The sequence below is a fragment of the Triturus cristatus genome, chromosome 11 (assembly GCF_964204655.1).
Source record: "Triturus cristatus chromosome 11, aTriCri1.1, whole genome shotgun sequence".
Classification (NCBI taxonomy): Eukaryota; Metazoa; Chordata; class Amphibia; order Caudata; family Salamandridae; genus Triturus; species Triturus cristatus.
In genome coordinates this window covers 546,687,675-546,706,105 of record NC_140594.1, presented here as the reverse complement: position 1 = coordinate 546,706,105, position 18,431 = coordinate 546,687,675, and the positions used below count along the sequence as shown (strand labels likewise).

The 18,431-nt window shown below is 39.7% G+C and overlaps 1 protein-coding gene across 1 annotated transcript in view; it reads right to left on the bottom strand.

Moving 5' to 3' along the window:
- Positions 1-692: 692 nt before the first annotated feature.
- Positions 693-18,431, bottom strand: part of LOC146785050 (uncharacterized) — a 35,404-nt gene continuing 17,665 nt past the window's right edge. The window contains exons 2-3 of the mRNA XM_085632977.1: positions 14,705-16,002; positions 693-766 (exon numbers count right to left, since the gene is read on the bottom strand). Coding sequence (XP_085489103.1) covers positions 693-766; positions 14,705-16,002 — 1,372 coding nt within the window. The remainder of the gene's footprint in view (positions 767-14,704; positions 16,003-18,431) is intronic.

Below are 18,431 nucleotides of genomic sequence, written 5' to 3'. Positions count from 1 at the left end.
TTGGAAGAAAAGCAATCTCGGAAATGGCCAAACTACGACCAATTCTATACTGGCGTAGGTTATGGACCACACCTGAGCTCACTCATTATGCATCCGGGTTCACTGATGTTATTAGAGCAGATTGCTTTAACAAAATCAGATGGTTCAAACTATTAAAACTAGCACTATTTGAACTAGGCCTGAATGCATTATGGTCCGACCCAGTTGGAGCATCATTCCCTAATAAGACAACCTTAAAAAATATTTTTTGGGATAATGTCGCTAATAAAAGTCTCCTCAGTATCAATTGTGGGGCCATGACTGCTAGTTTTCTCGAGGTTAAACTGTACCCCATGTATGAACTGTATTGGGATTATATATCCAAACCTTTGGATAGGAAATTGCTTTTTCAATTAAGGGCGGGCTCTCTTCCTCTTCGTTATCTAACATCTAAATGGAGGGAAGGAGACCCTGCTATATGCCCAGCTTGTGGGGAAGGTAATGAAACACTTGGTCATTTTTTGTTTTCCTGTAAACCATTCTCTACTCCGAGGCGTGTTTGGTTAGCACCTATGTGTAGGAACCTGGGTACTAAAAGTAGTACGGTGGCTTTGCGCATAGTAAGATCGACTACTTTAACTTGGGTTATAATTGCCACCGCCAAGTATTTGGGGTGGGCATGGACAATCAGGCAGAGATTGCTAGTCCGGTGATTACTCTCTGCCTAGACGAACAGAGATTGCTAGAGTATTGTCTATTCTCTGTTTAATGTAATCTATCGTGTCACCTGGAAAAAACAATTTTAAATGATTTTTTTAGAACAAAGATTTTATAATATTATACTTAATTGTATTAATAACATTAATGAACTATACACCTGTGAAATGTATGTCTAAATGGCCCTCTCATTAGCACAAAGATTATATAAACTGTACATAATTGCATTATCTATAATAATGAATTTTATTACTGTGATTCATTTTATTTCATATTTGAAAATAATTTGTATCTTTTTAAGAATTGTGCGTTTGTCAATATGACATCTCTGATTTAATTGTTTTTTATTATATGTTTGTATGTCTGCTTTTATGAGTATTTCTCGAATAAAGCACTTTTGAATTGAAAAAAAAAAAAAAAATTGCTTACTGTACACCTCGGTCTCGATAGGGTAGTACAAGCCAGGGAATTTTCGTTTCCTAGGCACCTTCTTAGTGACTTAGATTATGTAACCTACGTGCAAGGGGTTTTGAAGGAATATATAGCAAATAATCTTCATACTACATCCCTTGCTATAGTCTGGGATTGCTTAAAGGCATATGTGAGAGGGGCTACACTTCAGTATATTGTCAAGCAGAATCGGTCTAACTTTAGTCAGCTTGAAAATGAACATAGGTTATATACTGATTTAGAGCAGCAACATGCCCTAGCAATTGCCTTGAATGACACTGCTGAACAACAAATATACTTACAGATTATTGATATAAGAGCAAAGCTTAGTAGAAGGTTAAAAGATAGAGCTGCCAGTAACTTTCTTAAGTTTAGAACTAGGCAGTATGAGTATGGAGAGCGAGTGGGACGGGTTCTGGCTTACCAACTTGCCGACAAGAGGGCTAAGTCACATATTAAGAAAATTAATGGTGCGAATGGAGTAACCTTTACTAAACCCCAAGAAATTGTAGAGCAGTTTAGGATTTTCTATGCTCATCTGTATAATGAGTCAATCAGTTTTAATCAACAATCGGCTATAGATTATTTACAAGAAAGTGGTCTACCTGTTTTGGATTCTTCTCAAACTTTGGGGTTGGAAGGAAATGCTGATTTAGTAGAACTTTAGTCTAACAATTGGGGCATTACCTTCTGGCAAAGCGGTGGGCAAAGACACCATCCCACTTGAATTTTATCAAATTTTTAGGGATGTACTGACTCCAGTATTTCTCGAGCTGGTTAATGAGCTACTGCAAGGAGGGGATTCGCCCCCTTCGTGGAACAAAACTAATATAATTGTTTTTCCCAAAAAAAGGTAAACCAGTGGAAAACATGAGCTCATACAGACCAATATACCTAATTAACTCAGACGCTAACATTTTTTCAAAGCTTCTTGCTTCCCGCTTAGCCCCATTGATCTATCTATTAGTATCAGAAGAACAGCATGGTTTTGTTCCAGGTAGGGACACTGCTGCACATATAAATACTGCCATTGCAGCATTTGATATTGCTAATCACCTGGACCAGCAGATTGGGATGCTGATTCTGGACGCCGAGAAGGCCTTTGACCGAGTGGCCTGGGGATTGTTGTGGTGTACAATGATATCTCTAGGTCTCCGTCAGAGGTTTGTCTCGGCGGTACAGAAAGTTTATTGTAAACCAACCACTGTAATTAAGCAGAATGGTTTTGTATCTTCTTCTTTTAGTAATCATCGGGGTACACGGCAGGGATGCCCGCTTTCTCCTTTATTATTTGCTCTTTATATTGAGCCTTTTAATTAGACACTTGCTCCACAATGTTTCTATTTCACCAGTGTCCTTCAATGGTATGATTTTAAAAGTCACTGCTTATGCAGATGACATCGCAGTATTTACCACAGGGCCAGTAGAAGCTATAGCAGTGATAACCCAAGAGGCACAACACTTTGGGTCTTTTTCTGGATACAAGCTTAATTTAAATAAGACACAGTCAATTCTTAATTGTATACCTGTATCAGCCCCACTCTCGCTAGGCATTACCACATCCGCTACGCATTTAGGTGTGTGTCTTAGTTGTCGTACTGCCGATCTTATGGATTTAAATAACAAACCACTGCTGAAGAAAGTAGCTTCTGATTTGCGTAGGTGGCATAAGCTACAATTGATTATTATCGGAAGGTGCAATACAGTTAAAATGGACATATTACCTACATTTCTTTACTTGTTTCGCACTGTCCCGCTAAGAGTTCCGGTGTCTTTTTTTAAGCGGCTTGACAGTGTTATTGGAACTTTATTTAGGGCTATCGTAGGGCGAGGAGAGCTCTCAGATATATCAAGCTGTCTTTTGAACAAGGTGGTTTTAAACTCCCGGACTGCAGAGCCTATTTTTGGGCTGCTTTTGTCAACCGTATTCAGAGCTTACTTAATGGACCTGATGTGGGTAAACCCTGGTTCGTGTATCAGTTGGATTATCGTTTGAATGCGGGGTTTTTACTACATCACATGTCTGACCTGAGAGAGGGTCGATTCAAGATAATTTGACATATCTCCCGCATTTGGCTCAACATTTGCAAAGCATTTATATTGCCAGATTGGCACTAATTTATTTTTCTATTTGGCAATCCGAGGCTCCCTGGTATATTTTCTGATTCGGTGGGGAGAATGTGGCACCTCTATGTCGAACACGGCTTTAGGTCATTCTCATCATAGAAAGAGGAATTTGGGGTAGCCCATAATTCATTTTTTAAATATTTGCAAGTTAGGAACTTCTTTTCTCAAGGGGAAGGCTTGTTAGCTCTACCCTTTACAACTGAGGTACTCCGGGTAATTTTCAAAACTTCGGGGCGGGGTTTTACAGTGAAAGTTTATCAGAGCTTTCTAGCTGCATCGGGAGATGATGCTATACAGGTCACAGCCAAACTGAATCGCATTTTTAAAATGAGATTACTAATGATGAGGTTTTTGAATCATTGGCTATAATTAATTCTGCAGTCACCTCAATTAATTTAAAGTTGCAACAACATCGTATCATGTTTATGTTGTATTGTACCCCAATCGTTATTTCTAAATGGGCTGTGTCTCATGAATCTTTGAAGTCATACAGTCCTAAGTGTAAGGAATATGCCGTGGATCTCCGACATACGTTTGTTACGTGTCCAAAGCTAACTATATATTGGTATGAGGTTGCTTGTGAGTTGAGTAAGTTAGTAGGTAAGGATACTTCATTATCTGAGAAAGAAATCTTACTGGGGATAGTACCAGATCCTGGCAATCTATCGAAATCCCTAGTGTCAATTATCATTGCTTGTGCTCGTTTGTGTATTGCTGGGGCATGGATTGAACTACTTTGTCCTAAGATTACTGATTTTTGGTTGTTACTGAGGGGGGTTTATGAAATGGAATTGGCACTAGCTAAAGCAACGGGCCTATGGTCGAGGGTTAAATTCGGGAGGGTTTGGTCCAGCCTTCAGTGGGACCAGTAGTATTTACTTTCGTATTTTATTTATTTACAATATGTTATTTGTATTAAGTGTTTATATCTATTTGTAATTATTGTTTGTGATGATGACATTTATATCTCCTGTCTGTGCTATGAATGTTTTTATGTTTATTTCAATTAACAAGTGGCCAATAAAATAAAAAATAAAAAAAACATTTTAAACACTTATTAGGTATAACTAAAATTCATCATGCGAAGTATATAAAACCCTCAATAGAAACGTCATTAGTCACTGTTGGTAAAACAATATTTACAAATCAATAGATATTTCATTGCATCCCCCTTTTAAGTATGTATTTAAAATCAACTAACAATCTATGTGCTACAGTTAAGATAACAGATTAAACAAAATTCAAGTACTATTCCAGAAAAAGTGCATAAATCATTAGGGCATCATAGTTGTAGTCCCATTTTGTTTCTTATAACCCCTACTGCTAACAAATTTCGCGATAGAGCAAATATTGCACGTGGTGCAATTCACATTCAGCCAAGGATGAACTAAGGGGCCCATTACGATGGCACCGTAACGGCAAAAGGGACTGCCCGCCATATGTGCGACGGTCCCACGACTCAAATTAGGATGCTCCCGCCACACTAGTGGGCTCATCCTGCATTTTTTACATTGCGGTGGGCAGTGCTGTCAGCAGCACCCGCCGCAATGTAAAAGAGGCATGTTGTGCATTTGCATGCACAACATGGCATGCACCGCGCGGTGCCTGCCACCTTGTGCATGCAAATGCAGGGGGGTATCATTGGTACATGCCATGTGCATCCCCCCAACATCCTGGGGACCTGCAATGGGCCCCCAACAGTGATCTCTGCCTGGCTTCCTTGGTGGGGTCTCCGCCATGGAAAGCCCTGCACCGCCGCACATCATAATATGGATGGCGGTGTCTTGCAGACACCGCCACCATTTGTAAGCCCTTTTCTGCCCGGTCGCCTGTCCGACCGGCGGAAAACCGGCCCGCCATCAGAATATTCTGATGGCGGGGGAAATGGTAGGCAGGCGGGGATCATTGGCGGGCAGATCGCCACAGGCATATGGGCGGTGGCAATCCACCCGCCAACATAATCAACCCCTAAGTTCCATGGAACATATATATATATATATATATATTCACTGAAAAAACCATGGGTTTCACACACGTTATAGTTAGGAATTAGCTTTTAAAAAACCTTAGAAATTCAATGAAAAAACCAAAGGTTTCACACATGTTATAGTTAGCTGGACATTTCACTCGTAAAAAACCACTGAAATTCCCCCGTTATAGTTAGTTCAGCTAACTATAACTCGCGCGCCCGCAATGCACTGCTGATGACGTCACATATTACATCACTCATGACATGGTCAGTGACATCACTCATGACATCACTGATGACATCTCAAATGACATCACTGATGACATCACTGATGACATCATCCAGAGAATGTGTGTTTTTCTGAAAATTACATATGTTTTATATATGTATATCTCAAGGTCGATGGAAGAATAAATGGGTATATAAGTGTCTAAATGGATGAATTGTTTTTGAAAAATTGATTGTATAACTGACTGATTAAGTGTATCTTAGTGAATACATGGCTTAGTGAGTAATGTTTAAATATGTAAATATCTGTATCAGTCTCTCACTTTGTGTATAAGTGGCTGCATGGGTTGGTGAGTAGCTACATGAGTGTCTATATAGGTTATTAGTTGGTTTTTTGAGTATCAGTGTCTGATGTCTGTATGGTTCGGTGGGGGGTATTACGTAGTGCATAGGTGCATGAATGAATGACTCACTCTTTGTATGTGTTGAAGACAGCATGTGTGCAGGACTCTATGGGTGGGTGAGTGTGTGCATGGGTGTGTTAGTGAGTGAATGACTGTCTCAATAGTGTCTCTATGAGTAACTACATATGTTTTAAACTAGTATATGTCACTATTGGTGTATATAAGCGAGTATATGTGAGAGTGAGAGATTGGAAGAGTTCCTGTATGAATAAGTATGTGTTTCTATAAGTGATTGTTTAAAAGACTAAGTATGTGTAAGTTTCTGTAGAAGTAAGTGTGGCGGTGTGTGTATAACTGTATATGCAAGTAAATGTATGTTTGATTCTTTATTAGCATGAGTGACTATGTGTGTGAGTACCTCTATGGATGAGTGGCATTGTGTAACAGGATGTATACGTGTATGAGTACATATGATGAGTGAGTACATGTATGAGTGACTGTATAGGACTGTTGGTGAATGAGTGGATGTGTATTTGGATCTTAGAATTACTGTATAGGTTGTTGTAACTGATATTGGTATGTCCATTGTTTTGAACATTTTAGTTTCTATATTTGAATGTGTGTATCAAAGGTTATATTAGGGGAAGAGGAGGTCTGCCACTCTATCACAAGGATGATGTCATCAGTGATGTCATCAGTGATGTCATTTGAGATGTCATCAGTGATGTCATGAGTGATGTCACTTACCATGTCATGAGTGATGTAATATGTGACGTCATCAGCAGTGCATTGCGGGCGCGCGAGTTATAGTTAGCTGAACTAACTATAACGGGGGAATTTCATTGGTTTTTTACGAGTGAAATGTCCAGCTAACTATAACATGTGTGAAACCTTTGGTTTTTTCATTGAATTTCTAAGGTTTTTTAAATGCTAATTCCTAACTATAACATGTGTGAAACCCATGGTTTTTTCAGTGAATTTGCAAGGTTTTTTAAATGCTAATTCCTAACTATAACGTGTGTGAAACCCATGGTTTTTTCAGTGAATTTGCAAGGTTTTTTAAATGCTAATTTTTTTTTTTTTCTTCTATTTTTTTAAACATATTTTTATTTTAATTTTCTATCCTTTTATAAAGACTATGGTTAAATTTTTAAAATTCTTTAATATGTTTTTTTTAATATATTTTATAAAATAAACATGTAAAATTTATTTGCAGTACATTTTTTCCTTTTTTTTCTTTTTTTTTAGTACGCGTACCGTAAGCTTACGGTAAGCGTACGGTTTACGCAACGTCCGTAATTTATCTACGCTGTTTGCGTATATTTACGCAATTTGCGTAGCCGCGCGTACTCCGCGTGGGACGCGTACGCGTGTACGCTACACGCGCACGTTACGCGGAAGTGTCGGGGAGTGACTGTTATGCGCATGCGCGCAAGCGCGTGTCTTTTTTACGCGCATGCGTACTTTTGCCGTAAGCGTACCGTAAGCGTACGGTAGGTCATGTGATCATGAAACACAACTTTTGATTGGTTGAAACTACTTTCAGTTCTAGAACTCTCCTACACCACACCCATTCCCCTCATTTCTGCTTGTGATCCCTTAGGAGAAGGAGCTGGGTTGTCTTTGTGATACGATGGCAGAACAGCAGAACCCTTCTGAGAGTGAGGCTAGCACTAGCAGCACTACCTTGAGGCAGAGAGCGAGGAAACAAAAGACCTCTTATGTATGGGATTATTTTACTTTTCCTGAAGGCCAGCAAAAGGTAAATGCACCCTTAGTAACTTGTAAGCTGTGTAAGCGTGTACTTTCAAGAGGTAATCCTGACAGGAAGTATTCCTTTGGGAATCATACCATGATGAGACACCTCAAGGATGTACACAGAAGGACACATGCTTGGCTTACTGGAGGTAACCCTTCAGAAAGTCAACCAAGCACATCCACAGCAGCTCAGCCTGGACCATCATCTGCAGGGCCGAGTCCTTCTTCTGCAGGTCAGGTGAGCCCTTCATCTGTGGGGGGAGCATCTCCTTTTTCTGGCCCTCTGGAAATTAACCCTCGGTTTGCGAGGGTTGAAGTACGGTGCGCCCATTGTCATGATCTAATTACTTATAGGGAGACCAGTGTTTCCCTGGTGAACAGTAAAATAGATCAGCACACTTGTCGTACCGTCTAATATTCCCAATCTTTCTTTCCTCTGTCCCTGCATGAACACAACGGCTCTTTTAAGAGCCAACCTTATCTTTCATCTTTTTTTTATATATGTTTTTTAAAACTTTTTTTTTTTTTTTTTACCGTACGCGTACAGTGCGCGTAATTATTATTATTTTTTTTTAAAAACACTAAAAATCAATTATCACATTACAAGGTCGTTGAGAGACTACAATTATTATTATTGACTTACCATACCCACTCAAAAAAATATTTATTCATTTGTTTTTTAAAAAAATTGCTTTAAAAATGGTTCTAGTTTTCGAAAATTTTCAAAATCAATCTGAAAAAAAAGAAAAAAGTATTAATATTTTTAAAACATTTTATAATACAGTACACATATTTACATATTTATCAAAAAATATTTTTGCCTTATTTTTGCTGTTTTCAGAATATATTGCATTTCACTATAAATTGTGAAAGCAATTGCATTCATCATTTAACAGCGGGCAAAAAAAAAATAACAATCTCAAAGATTGTATTAAAAAAGCCCAGAATCTCTTTTTACTTAAACTTAACATTATAGAAATGCATTATATTCTAAAAAAATATCATCTAATATCAATACTTATTTCTTTAAAATACCGTCTGATATTTTTGTTTCAGAAGTATAATCACAATATTATATCTCAAATAACTCCACAATACATCTGGTTCCATTTTCTTTAGGCCAAATAGTAATTTTAAAATTCTTTTTTGATTAAATTTCCAATGGTAATCCAATAAAATTGTAAAGTTTTATTTGTACAGATCTCACCGATTCTCTGTAACATATTGGTTCCCGAAAGATTTATTAATAATTTATTAAGTCCACAATAGAATTGGTTACCTTTCCACATGGCCAAATAGTAATTTACAAAATCTTTTTTGAAAAAATTTCCAATGGCACTCCAATAACATTCCAAAATTTAAATTGTGCAGATGTTACCGATTTTCTCTAAATTTTTGGTTTTCGAAAGTTTCATTAAAAATTAAAAAAGTCCACATTACAATTGGTTATCTTTCCATTAGGCCAAATGATATTTTAAAAAATCTTTATTTTTGAAAATTCCAATGGTAATCCAATAAAATGGTAAAATTGTTTTGTCCAGATCTTGCCAAGTCTCTCTAAAATGTAGTTTTCAGGAAGATTAGATAGGAATTTGCTAAATCAAAAGGCAAACGTTGCTTAAAAACCAATTGGGAATCATTACACAGTGTCCAGCCTTTTTCACATTTAAGATAAACTGTGTAATGTCCAGAAGTAACAGTAGGTCCTTCATGGAAAATTATTGCAACAGTTACAAAAGTTTTTCCTGAAATTGATAATTGCTGTCCTGTAAACTTCTTTATTAAAGTATCCAATTTTGAACCATCAGCTCTACATCGTTGCATCATTAAAATTACATACTGTCCGTATTCCTTTAAAATTAATGTTGAAAACATGTCAGATTGACACTCACCGCATTGCATGCTATGATTAGCATCTTTAACTAATTTAGCAAAAGTGACTGTTTTACTCTCTGGCAATGTCAAAAAAATAAACCTTTCATTATCAACATTAGAGCCACATATATTATAACAGTTTTCACAACTATGTTCCCATTTATAAGAGAGACCAAATAAATTATCAATTGCAACTTCTTCTTCTTCCAGTACCTGAAGACAAAACATCAAAAATGACGTCACATATTACATCACTCATGACATGGTCAGTGACATCACTCATGACATCACTGATTACATCTCAAATGACATCACTGATGACATCACTGATGACATCATCCAGAGAATGTGTGTTTTTCTGAAAATTACATATGTTTTATATATGTATATCTCAAGGTCGATGGAAGAATAAATGGGTATATAAGTGTCTAAATGGATGAATTGTTTTTGAAAAATTGATTGTATAACTGACTGATTAAGTGTATCTTAGTGAATACATGGCTTAGTGAGTAATGTTTAAATATGTAAATATCTGTATCAGTCTCTCACTTTGTGTATAAGTGGCTGCATGGGTTGGTGAGTAGCTACATGAGTGTCTATATAGGTTATTAGTTGGTTTTTTGAGTATCAGTGTCTGATGTCTGTATGGTTCGGTGGGGGGTATTACGTAGTGCATAGGTGCATGAATGAATGACTCACTCTTTGTATGTGTTGAAGACAGCATGTGTGCAGGACTCTATGGGTGGATGAGTGTGTGCATGGGTGTGTTAGTGAGTGAATGACTGTCTCAATAGTGTCTCTATGAGTAACTACATATGTTTTAAACTAGTATATGTCACTATTGGTGTATATAAGCGAGTATATGTGAGAGTGAGAGATTGGAAGAGTTCCTGTATGAATAAGTATGTGTTTCTATAAGTGATTGTTTAAAAGACTAAGTATGTGTAAGTTTCTGTAGAAGTAAGTGTGGCGGTGTGTGTATAACTGTATATGCAAGTAAATGTATGTTTGATTCTTTATTAGCATGAGTGACTATGTGTGTGAGTACCTCTATGGATGAGTGGCATTGTGTAACAGGATGTATACGTGTATGAGTACATATGATGAGTGAGTACATGTATGAGTGACTGTATAGGACTGTTGGTGAATGAGTGGATGTGTATTTGGATCTTTGAATTACTGTATAGGTTGTTGTAACTGATATTGGTATGTCCATTGTTTTGAACATTTTAGTTTCTATATTTGAATGTGTGTATCAAAGGTTATTTTAGGGGAAGAGGAGGTCTGCCACTCTATCACAAGGATGATGTCATCAGTGATGTCATCAGTGATGTCATTTGAGATGTCATCAGTGATGTCATGAGTGATGTCACTGACCATGTCATGAGTGATGTAATATGTGACGTCATCAGCAGTGCATTGCGGGCGCGCGAGTTATAGTTAGCTGAACTAACTATAACGGGGGAATTTCATTGGTTTTTTACGAGTGAAATGTCCAGCTAACTATAACATGTGTGAAACCTTTGGTTTTTTCATTGAATTTCTAAGGTTTTTTAAATGCTAATTCCTAACTATAACATGTGTGAAACCCATGGTTTTTTCAGTGAATTTGCAAGGTTTTTTAAATGCTAATTCCTAACTATAACGTGTGTGAAACCCATGGTTTTTTCAGTGAATTTGCAAGGTTTTTTAAATGCTAATTATTTTTTTTTCTTCTATTTTTTTAAACATATTTTTATTTTAATTTTCTATCCTTTTATAAAGACTATGGTTAAATTTTTAAAATTCTTTAATATGTTTTTTTTAATATATTTTATAAAATAAACATGTAAAATTTATTTGCAGTACATTTTTTCCTTTTTTTTATTTTTTTTTAGTACGCGTACCGTAAGCTTACGGTAAGCGTACGGTTTACGCAACGTCCGTAATTTATCAACGCTGTTTGCGTATATTTACGCAATTTGCGTAGCCGCGCGTACTCCGCGTGGGACGCGTACGCGTGTACGCTACACGCGCACGTTACGCGGAAGTGTCGGGGAGTGACTGTTATGCGCATGCGCGCAAGCGCGTGTCTTTTTTACGCGCATGCGTACTTTTGCCGTAAGCGTACCGTAAGCGTACGGTAGGTCATGTGATCATGAAACACAACTTTTGATTGGTTGAAACTACTTTCAGTTCTAGAACTCTCCTACACCACATCCATTCCCCTCATTTCTGCTTGTGATCCCTTAGGAGAAGGAGCTGGGTTGTCTTTGTGATACGATGGCAGAACAGCAGAACCCTTCTGAGAGTGAGGCTAGCACTAGTAGCACTACCTTGAGGCAGAGAGCGAGGAAACAAAAGACCTCTTATGTATGGGATTATTTTACTTTTCCTGAAGGCCAGCAAAAGGTAAATGCACCCTTAGTAACTTGTAAGCTGTGTAAGCGTGTACTTTCAAGAGGTAATCCTGACAGGAAGTATTCCTTTGGGAATCATACCATGATGAGACACCTCAAGGATGTACACAGAAGGACACATGCTCGGCTTACTGGAGGTAACCCTTCAGAAAGTCAACCAAGCACATCCACAGCAGCTCAGCCTGGACCATCATCTGCAGGGCCGAGTCCTTCTTCTGCAGGTCAGGTGAGCCCTTCATCTGTGGGGGGAGCATCTCCTTTTTCTGGCCCTCTGGAAATTAACCCTCGGTTTGCGAGGGTTGAAGTACGGTGCGCCCATTGTCATGATCTAATTACTTATAGGGAGACCAGTGTTTCCCTGGTGAACAGTAAAATAGATCAGCACACTTGTCGTACCGTCTAATATTCCCAATCTTTCTTTCCTCTGTCCCTGCATGAACACAACGGCTCTTTTAAGAGCCAACCTTATCTTTCATCTTTTTTTTATATATGTTTTTAAAAACTTTTTTTTTTTTTTTTTACCGTACGCGTACGGTGCGCGTAATTATTATTTTTTTTTTTAAAAAACACTAAAAATCAATTATCACATTACAAGGTCCTTGAGAGACTACAATTATTATTATTGACTTACCATACCCACTCAAAAAAATATTTATTCATTTGTTTTTTAAAAAAATTGCTTTAAAAATGGTTCTAGTTTTCGAAAATTTTCAATATCAATCTGAAAAAAAAGAAAAAAGTATTAATATTTTTAAAACATTTTATAATACAGTACACATATTTACATATTTATCAAAAAATATTTTTGCCTTATTTTTGCTGTTTTCAGAATATATTACATTTCACTATAAATTGTGAAAGCAATTGCATTCATCATTTAACAGCGGGCAAAAAAAAAATAACAATCTCAAAGATTGTATTAAAAAAGCCCAGAATCTCTTTTTACTTAAACTTAACATTATAGAAATGCATTATATTCTAAAAAAATATCATCTAATATCAATACTTATTTCTTTAAAATACCGTCTGATATTTTTGTTTCAGAAGTATAATCACAATTTTATATCTCAAATAACTCCACAATACATCTGGTTCCATTTTCTTTAGGCCAAATAGTAATTTTAAAATTCTTTTTTGATTAAATTTCCAATGGTAATCCAATAAAATTGTAAAGTTTTATTTGTACAGATCTCACCGATTCTCTGTAACATATTGGTTCCCGAAAGATTTATTAATAATTTATTAAGTCCACAATAGAATTGGTTACCTTTCCACATGGCCAAATAGTAATTTAAAAAATCTTTTTTGAAAAAATTTCCAATGGCACTCCAATAACATTCCAAAATTTAAATTGTGCAGATTTTACCGATTTTCTCTAAATTTTTGGTTTTCGAAAGTTTCATTAAAAATTAAAAAAGTCCACATTACAATTGGTTATCTTTCCATTAGGCCAAATGATAATTTAAAAAATCTTTATTTTTGAAAATTCCAATGGTAATCCAATAAAATGGTAAAATTGTTTTGTCCAGATCTTGCCAAGTCTCTCTAAAATTTAGTTTTCAGGAAGATTAGATAGGAATTTGCTAAATCAAAAGGCAAACGTTGCTTAAAAACCAATTGGGAATCATTACACAGTGTCCAGCCTTTTTCACATTTAAGATAAACTGTGTAATGTCCAGAAGTAACAGTAGGTCCTTCATGGAAAATTATTGCAACAGTTACAAAAGTTTTTCCTGAAATTGATAATTGCTGTCCTGTAAACTTCTTTATTAAAGTATCCAATTTTGAACCATCAGCTCTACATCGTTGCATCATTAAAATTACATACTGTCCGTATTCCTTTAAAATTAATGTTGAAAACATGTCAGATTGACACTCACCGCATTGCATGCTATGATTAGCATCTTTAACTAATTTAGCAAAAGTGACTGTTTTACTCTCTGGCAATGTCAAAAAAATAAACCTTTCATTATCAACATTAGAGCCACATATATTATAACAGTTTTCACAACTATGTTCCCATTTATAAGAGAGACCAAATAAATTATCAATTGCAACTTCTTCTTCTTCCAGTACCTGAAGAAAAAACATCAAAAATTCGTGTGCATCTTGCTGTTCATTTTGAGAAAACTGTGTTCGTCCTGAACATACATCTAAAAGTTTTCTAATTTCAGTAGCACTTTCTATTTGAGTTTTATCATTACTCAGCTTTTGAAAAAGGAGACTCAGCTCAGAACAGAATATTTTTCCCTGATTTACTATTATCTGCTCTTGCAAACTTTCCAGATAAAATGCAACATTCAGCACTACATTAGCGTAGCAGTTGACACCAGAGCTATTTTCAAAATGACATCCTACAACCTGTTCTTCTTTTTCCTTACTCTTTTTGCTTGCAATTACATCACTCCTCTTTTTTTTCCTTCTCTCTACATCTTCATTACAGATATTCTCATTTCTCCTTTTACGAGAAACTACACGTTTCTCCAACACAGGATACTGACCTAAATGAGGAGCATAGCTTCTTCTTAATCTATTATACTCCTTTACACAATTTGTATCAGCACTAACTTTTGAGTCATCAAAGTCTATCATGAATAAACCTGATAATGTTTTCACTCGTGACAAAGCAACATATGCCATACCTTCTTTGAACACAGTTGAACCAATGTTCACAAAAGCACAATCTACAGTTAATCCTTGAAACTTGTGAATAGTTACAGCATATGCTAGCGAAAACGGAAACTGCTTCCTACGTACATATAAGTCTTTCACAAGCATGAAACGAACTGAACAACGACAAATGTCTTTAACTTCTTCTATCTGATCAAATTTTATTTTTAAACATTCAATTCCATCTTTTTTCTGATAATTAATAAAACCCACAACTCTTCCCATAGCTCCATTAACTAAACCTTTTTCAACATCCAAATTTCTCCTTAAAAATACTCTACAGTTCATGCAAACATATAGATTTTTTTCTAATCCAGCTGTTTTGGAAATGTTCTTCTCTAGTGAATCCAATTTATTTTTCAGTGTGCCTGTTACTGTGACAGTAATTCTTCCATCCTCAATTTTGTCCACTGCTTCCAATTTCCTGATCTCTTCCTTTTCCAATTTCAAAAGCTCCTCATTGAATATTGAGCATTCACGTAGAGTTGGCATTAAGCAGATGACACTTTTGTTTTCTGCAATGTTCTTGTATATCTTCTCTGCAACTATTTCTTCCTTTGGAAATAAATTATGTAGCAGCCGACTCTGTAATGCTTTTTTGCCAACTTCTGTGAGTAGTCCAATTCTGATATCTTTCAGAATACTTCCATATTCTTCATCGCTTGCTTGCCTCATATTAGTAGTAAGTTCCTTGTACTCAAAGAAGGACCAAATATTTGTATTTCCGATGCTTCCCAATGACTTCTTCGTGTCTTCATGTGTGACAGTATTAAACACTGGTTGTCCTTTAACTGGAGTAAGTTGCAAAAGATCTCCAAAAACTATGACGTGTTTTCCACCAAATAACATGTCATAGTCTGTCTTCAAAATTTGCTGCATTCTTAAATGCACAAAGGCAAGCATTAAGTTTGAAACCATGCTCACCTCATCAATAATGAGAACTTGCATCTTCTTCAATACTCTTGAAACTTCCAAGGATGCTTCTCCAGTTAGCTTGTTGTATTGTATTTTGTTCTCATGCTCCACTGGTAACATTAGCAAACGATGTAAAGTGATTCCTTTTATGTTATATGCTGCTAACCCAGTTGGAGCAGTAACCACACAAGACAAAGTAGAATCCGTTTTTTGCTGTAGGTAGCTTCTGATGACTTTAATTAGGAAACTTTTTCCAGTTCCAGCTTGTCCGCTTACATACATCCTGATTGGATAAAATGATGTGCATGAGCACTCTTTTTTTTCATGTAGAAATCCGTGATCAATTTTTTTTCTGATCTCTTCATAAATTTGTTGCTGCTCTTCATTCAGTTGTCTTTCCAAATTTTGTAAGTCTATAAATTCTTCTTGAGCTTGATTCATAGCCGTTTCCACTTCATTCATGGCTATTGATGCTTCATTTTCAACGATTGGTTGTCCTAGGGGATCTTGACTGAGGTGCCGATCACAATCCGGTAAAAACCGGGTACGAACCGTCGGACGGAGCATATTCTCCGTCCGACGCGTACCCGGTCGTCAAAATATACAAACATGGAATTACGATTCGCACGGGTACACCATTACCGTACGAATCGTAAAAAAGACCGACCGAACAAAAAACACCTACCAATGCGATCCGGGAAAGCGCCGACCTGACGTCGGGACGCACGCAGCCAGCCATTCACGACCCAGGAATCACGATTCGCACCGACGTCACCCCGCACGGTGAATATTTAGCGGCAGCCAAAAACTGCCGGGAAATCAGGACGACGCGAACAAGGACCACCAGTACGCGACGGACAGACGACGACGCGAACAAGGAGGACCAGTACGTGACGGACAGACATGGACCCGAACCTACGAGTCATCCCTGCCCTCATAGCAGTCCACCTCCTCTACAGGTTACGACGCAGACGCCGCAGAAGGTCAGAATAACTAAGGGAGGGGGGAAAGTGGGGTGGGGTGGGGGTGGCACTACCAGGGCAGGCCACAAAACAACCACATGAGTGACACACTACACATGGCCTGGACATACCTGACTCCCATGCCCTGGTCACCACGAGGGGGTGGGGGCGTGTCCTGATAATCCAGCGACCGCCACAACGGAAGTCCGTCACCACGCGAACCGGCAACACAACCAGACAGGTACGTCCCGTACCCACGCCTGAAGAGCGTGGGTACGAGTCGGACCACGCCCACACACGTCACCCCAACAATGGCGGGACGGATCGCACCCACGTGGCAAAGGCCTGGGTACGGGCCGCACAAACATCACATAGCGTGGGGACGGATATGTACGGACCCTACCCCCACCCCGTATGCAAGGAGCGTACCCCCCACCCCAACAGTGAAAGTACGACCCGTACCCCCACCCGCGTATGCAAGGAGCGTACCCCCCTGCCCAACAGTGTAAGTACGACCCGTACCCCCACCCACGAATGCATGGAGCGTACCCCCCATGCCAACAGTGTAAGTACGACTCGAACCCCCACCCACGAATGCAAGGAGCGTACCCCCCAGCCCAACAGTGTAAGTACGACCCGTACCCCCACCCACGAATGCAAGGAGCGTACCCCCCACCCCAACAGTGTAAGTACGACCCGTACCCCCACCCGCGAATGCAAGGAGCGTACCCCCCTGCCCAACAGTGTAAGTACGACCCGTACCCACACCCGCGGACGTACGGAGCGTACCCCCAGCCCAACAGTGTAAGTACGACCCGTACCCCCACCCGCGGACGTACGGAGCGTACCCCCAGCCCAACAGTGTAAGTACGACCCGTACCCCCACCCGCGGACGTACGGAGCGTACCCCCAGCCCAACAGTGTAAGTACGACCCGTACCCCCACCCGCGAATGCAAGGAGCGTACCCCCCTGCCCAACAGTGTAAGTACGACCCGTACCCCCACCGACGAATGCAAGGAGCGTACCCCCCACCCCAACAGTGTAAGTACGACCCGTACCCCCACCCGCGAATGCAAGGAGCGTACCCCCCACCCCAACAGTGTAAGTACGACCCGTACCCCCACCCGTGAATGCAAGGAGCGTACCCCCCTGCCCAACAGTGTAAGTACGACCCGTACCCACACCCGCGGACGTACGGAGCGTACCCCCAGCCCAACAGTGTAAGTACGACCCGTACCCCCACCCGCGGACGTACGGAGCGTACCCCCAGCCCAACAGTGTAAGTACGACCCGTACCCCCACCCGCGGACGTACGGAGCGTACCCCCAGCCCAACAGTGTAAGTACGACCCGTACCCCCACCCGCGAATGCAAGGAGCGTACCCCCCTGCCCAACAGTGTAAGTACGACCCGTACCCCCACCGGCGAATGCAAGGAGCGTACCCCCCTGCCCAACAGTGTAAGTACGACCCGTACCCACACCCGCGGACGTACGGAGCGTACCCCCAGCCCAACAGTGTAAGTACGACCCGTACCCCCACCCGCGGATGTACGGAGCGTACCCCCAGCCCAACAGTGTAAGTACGACCTGTACCCCCACCCGCGGACGTACGGAGCGTACCCCCAGCCCAACAGTGTAAGTACGACCCGTACCCCCACCTGCGAATGCAAGGAGCGTACCCCCCTGCCCAACAGTGTAAGTACGACCCGTACCCCCACCGACGAATGCAAGGAGCGTACCCCCCACCCCAACAGTGTAAGTACGACCCGTACCCCCACCCGCGAATGCAAGGAGCGTACCCCCCACCCCAACAGTGTAAGTACGACCCGTACCCCCACCCGCGAATGCAAGGAGCGTACCCCCCTGCCCAACAGTGTAAGTACGACCCGTACCCACACCCGCGGACGTACGGAGCGTACCCCCAGCCCAACAGTGTAAGTACGACCCGTACCCCCACCCGCGGACGTACGGAGCGTA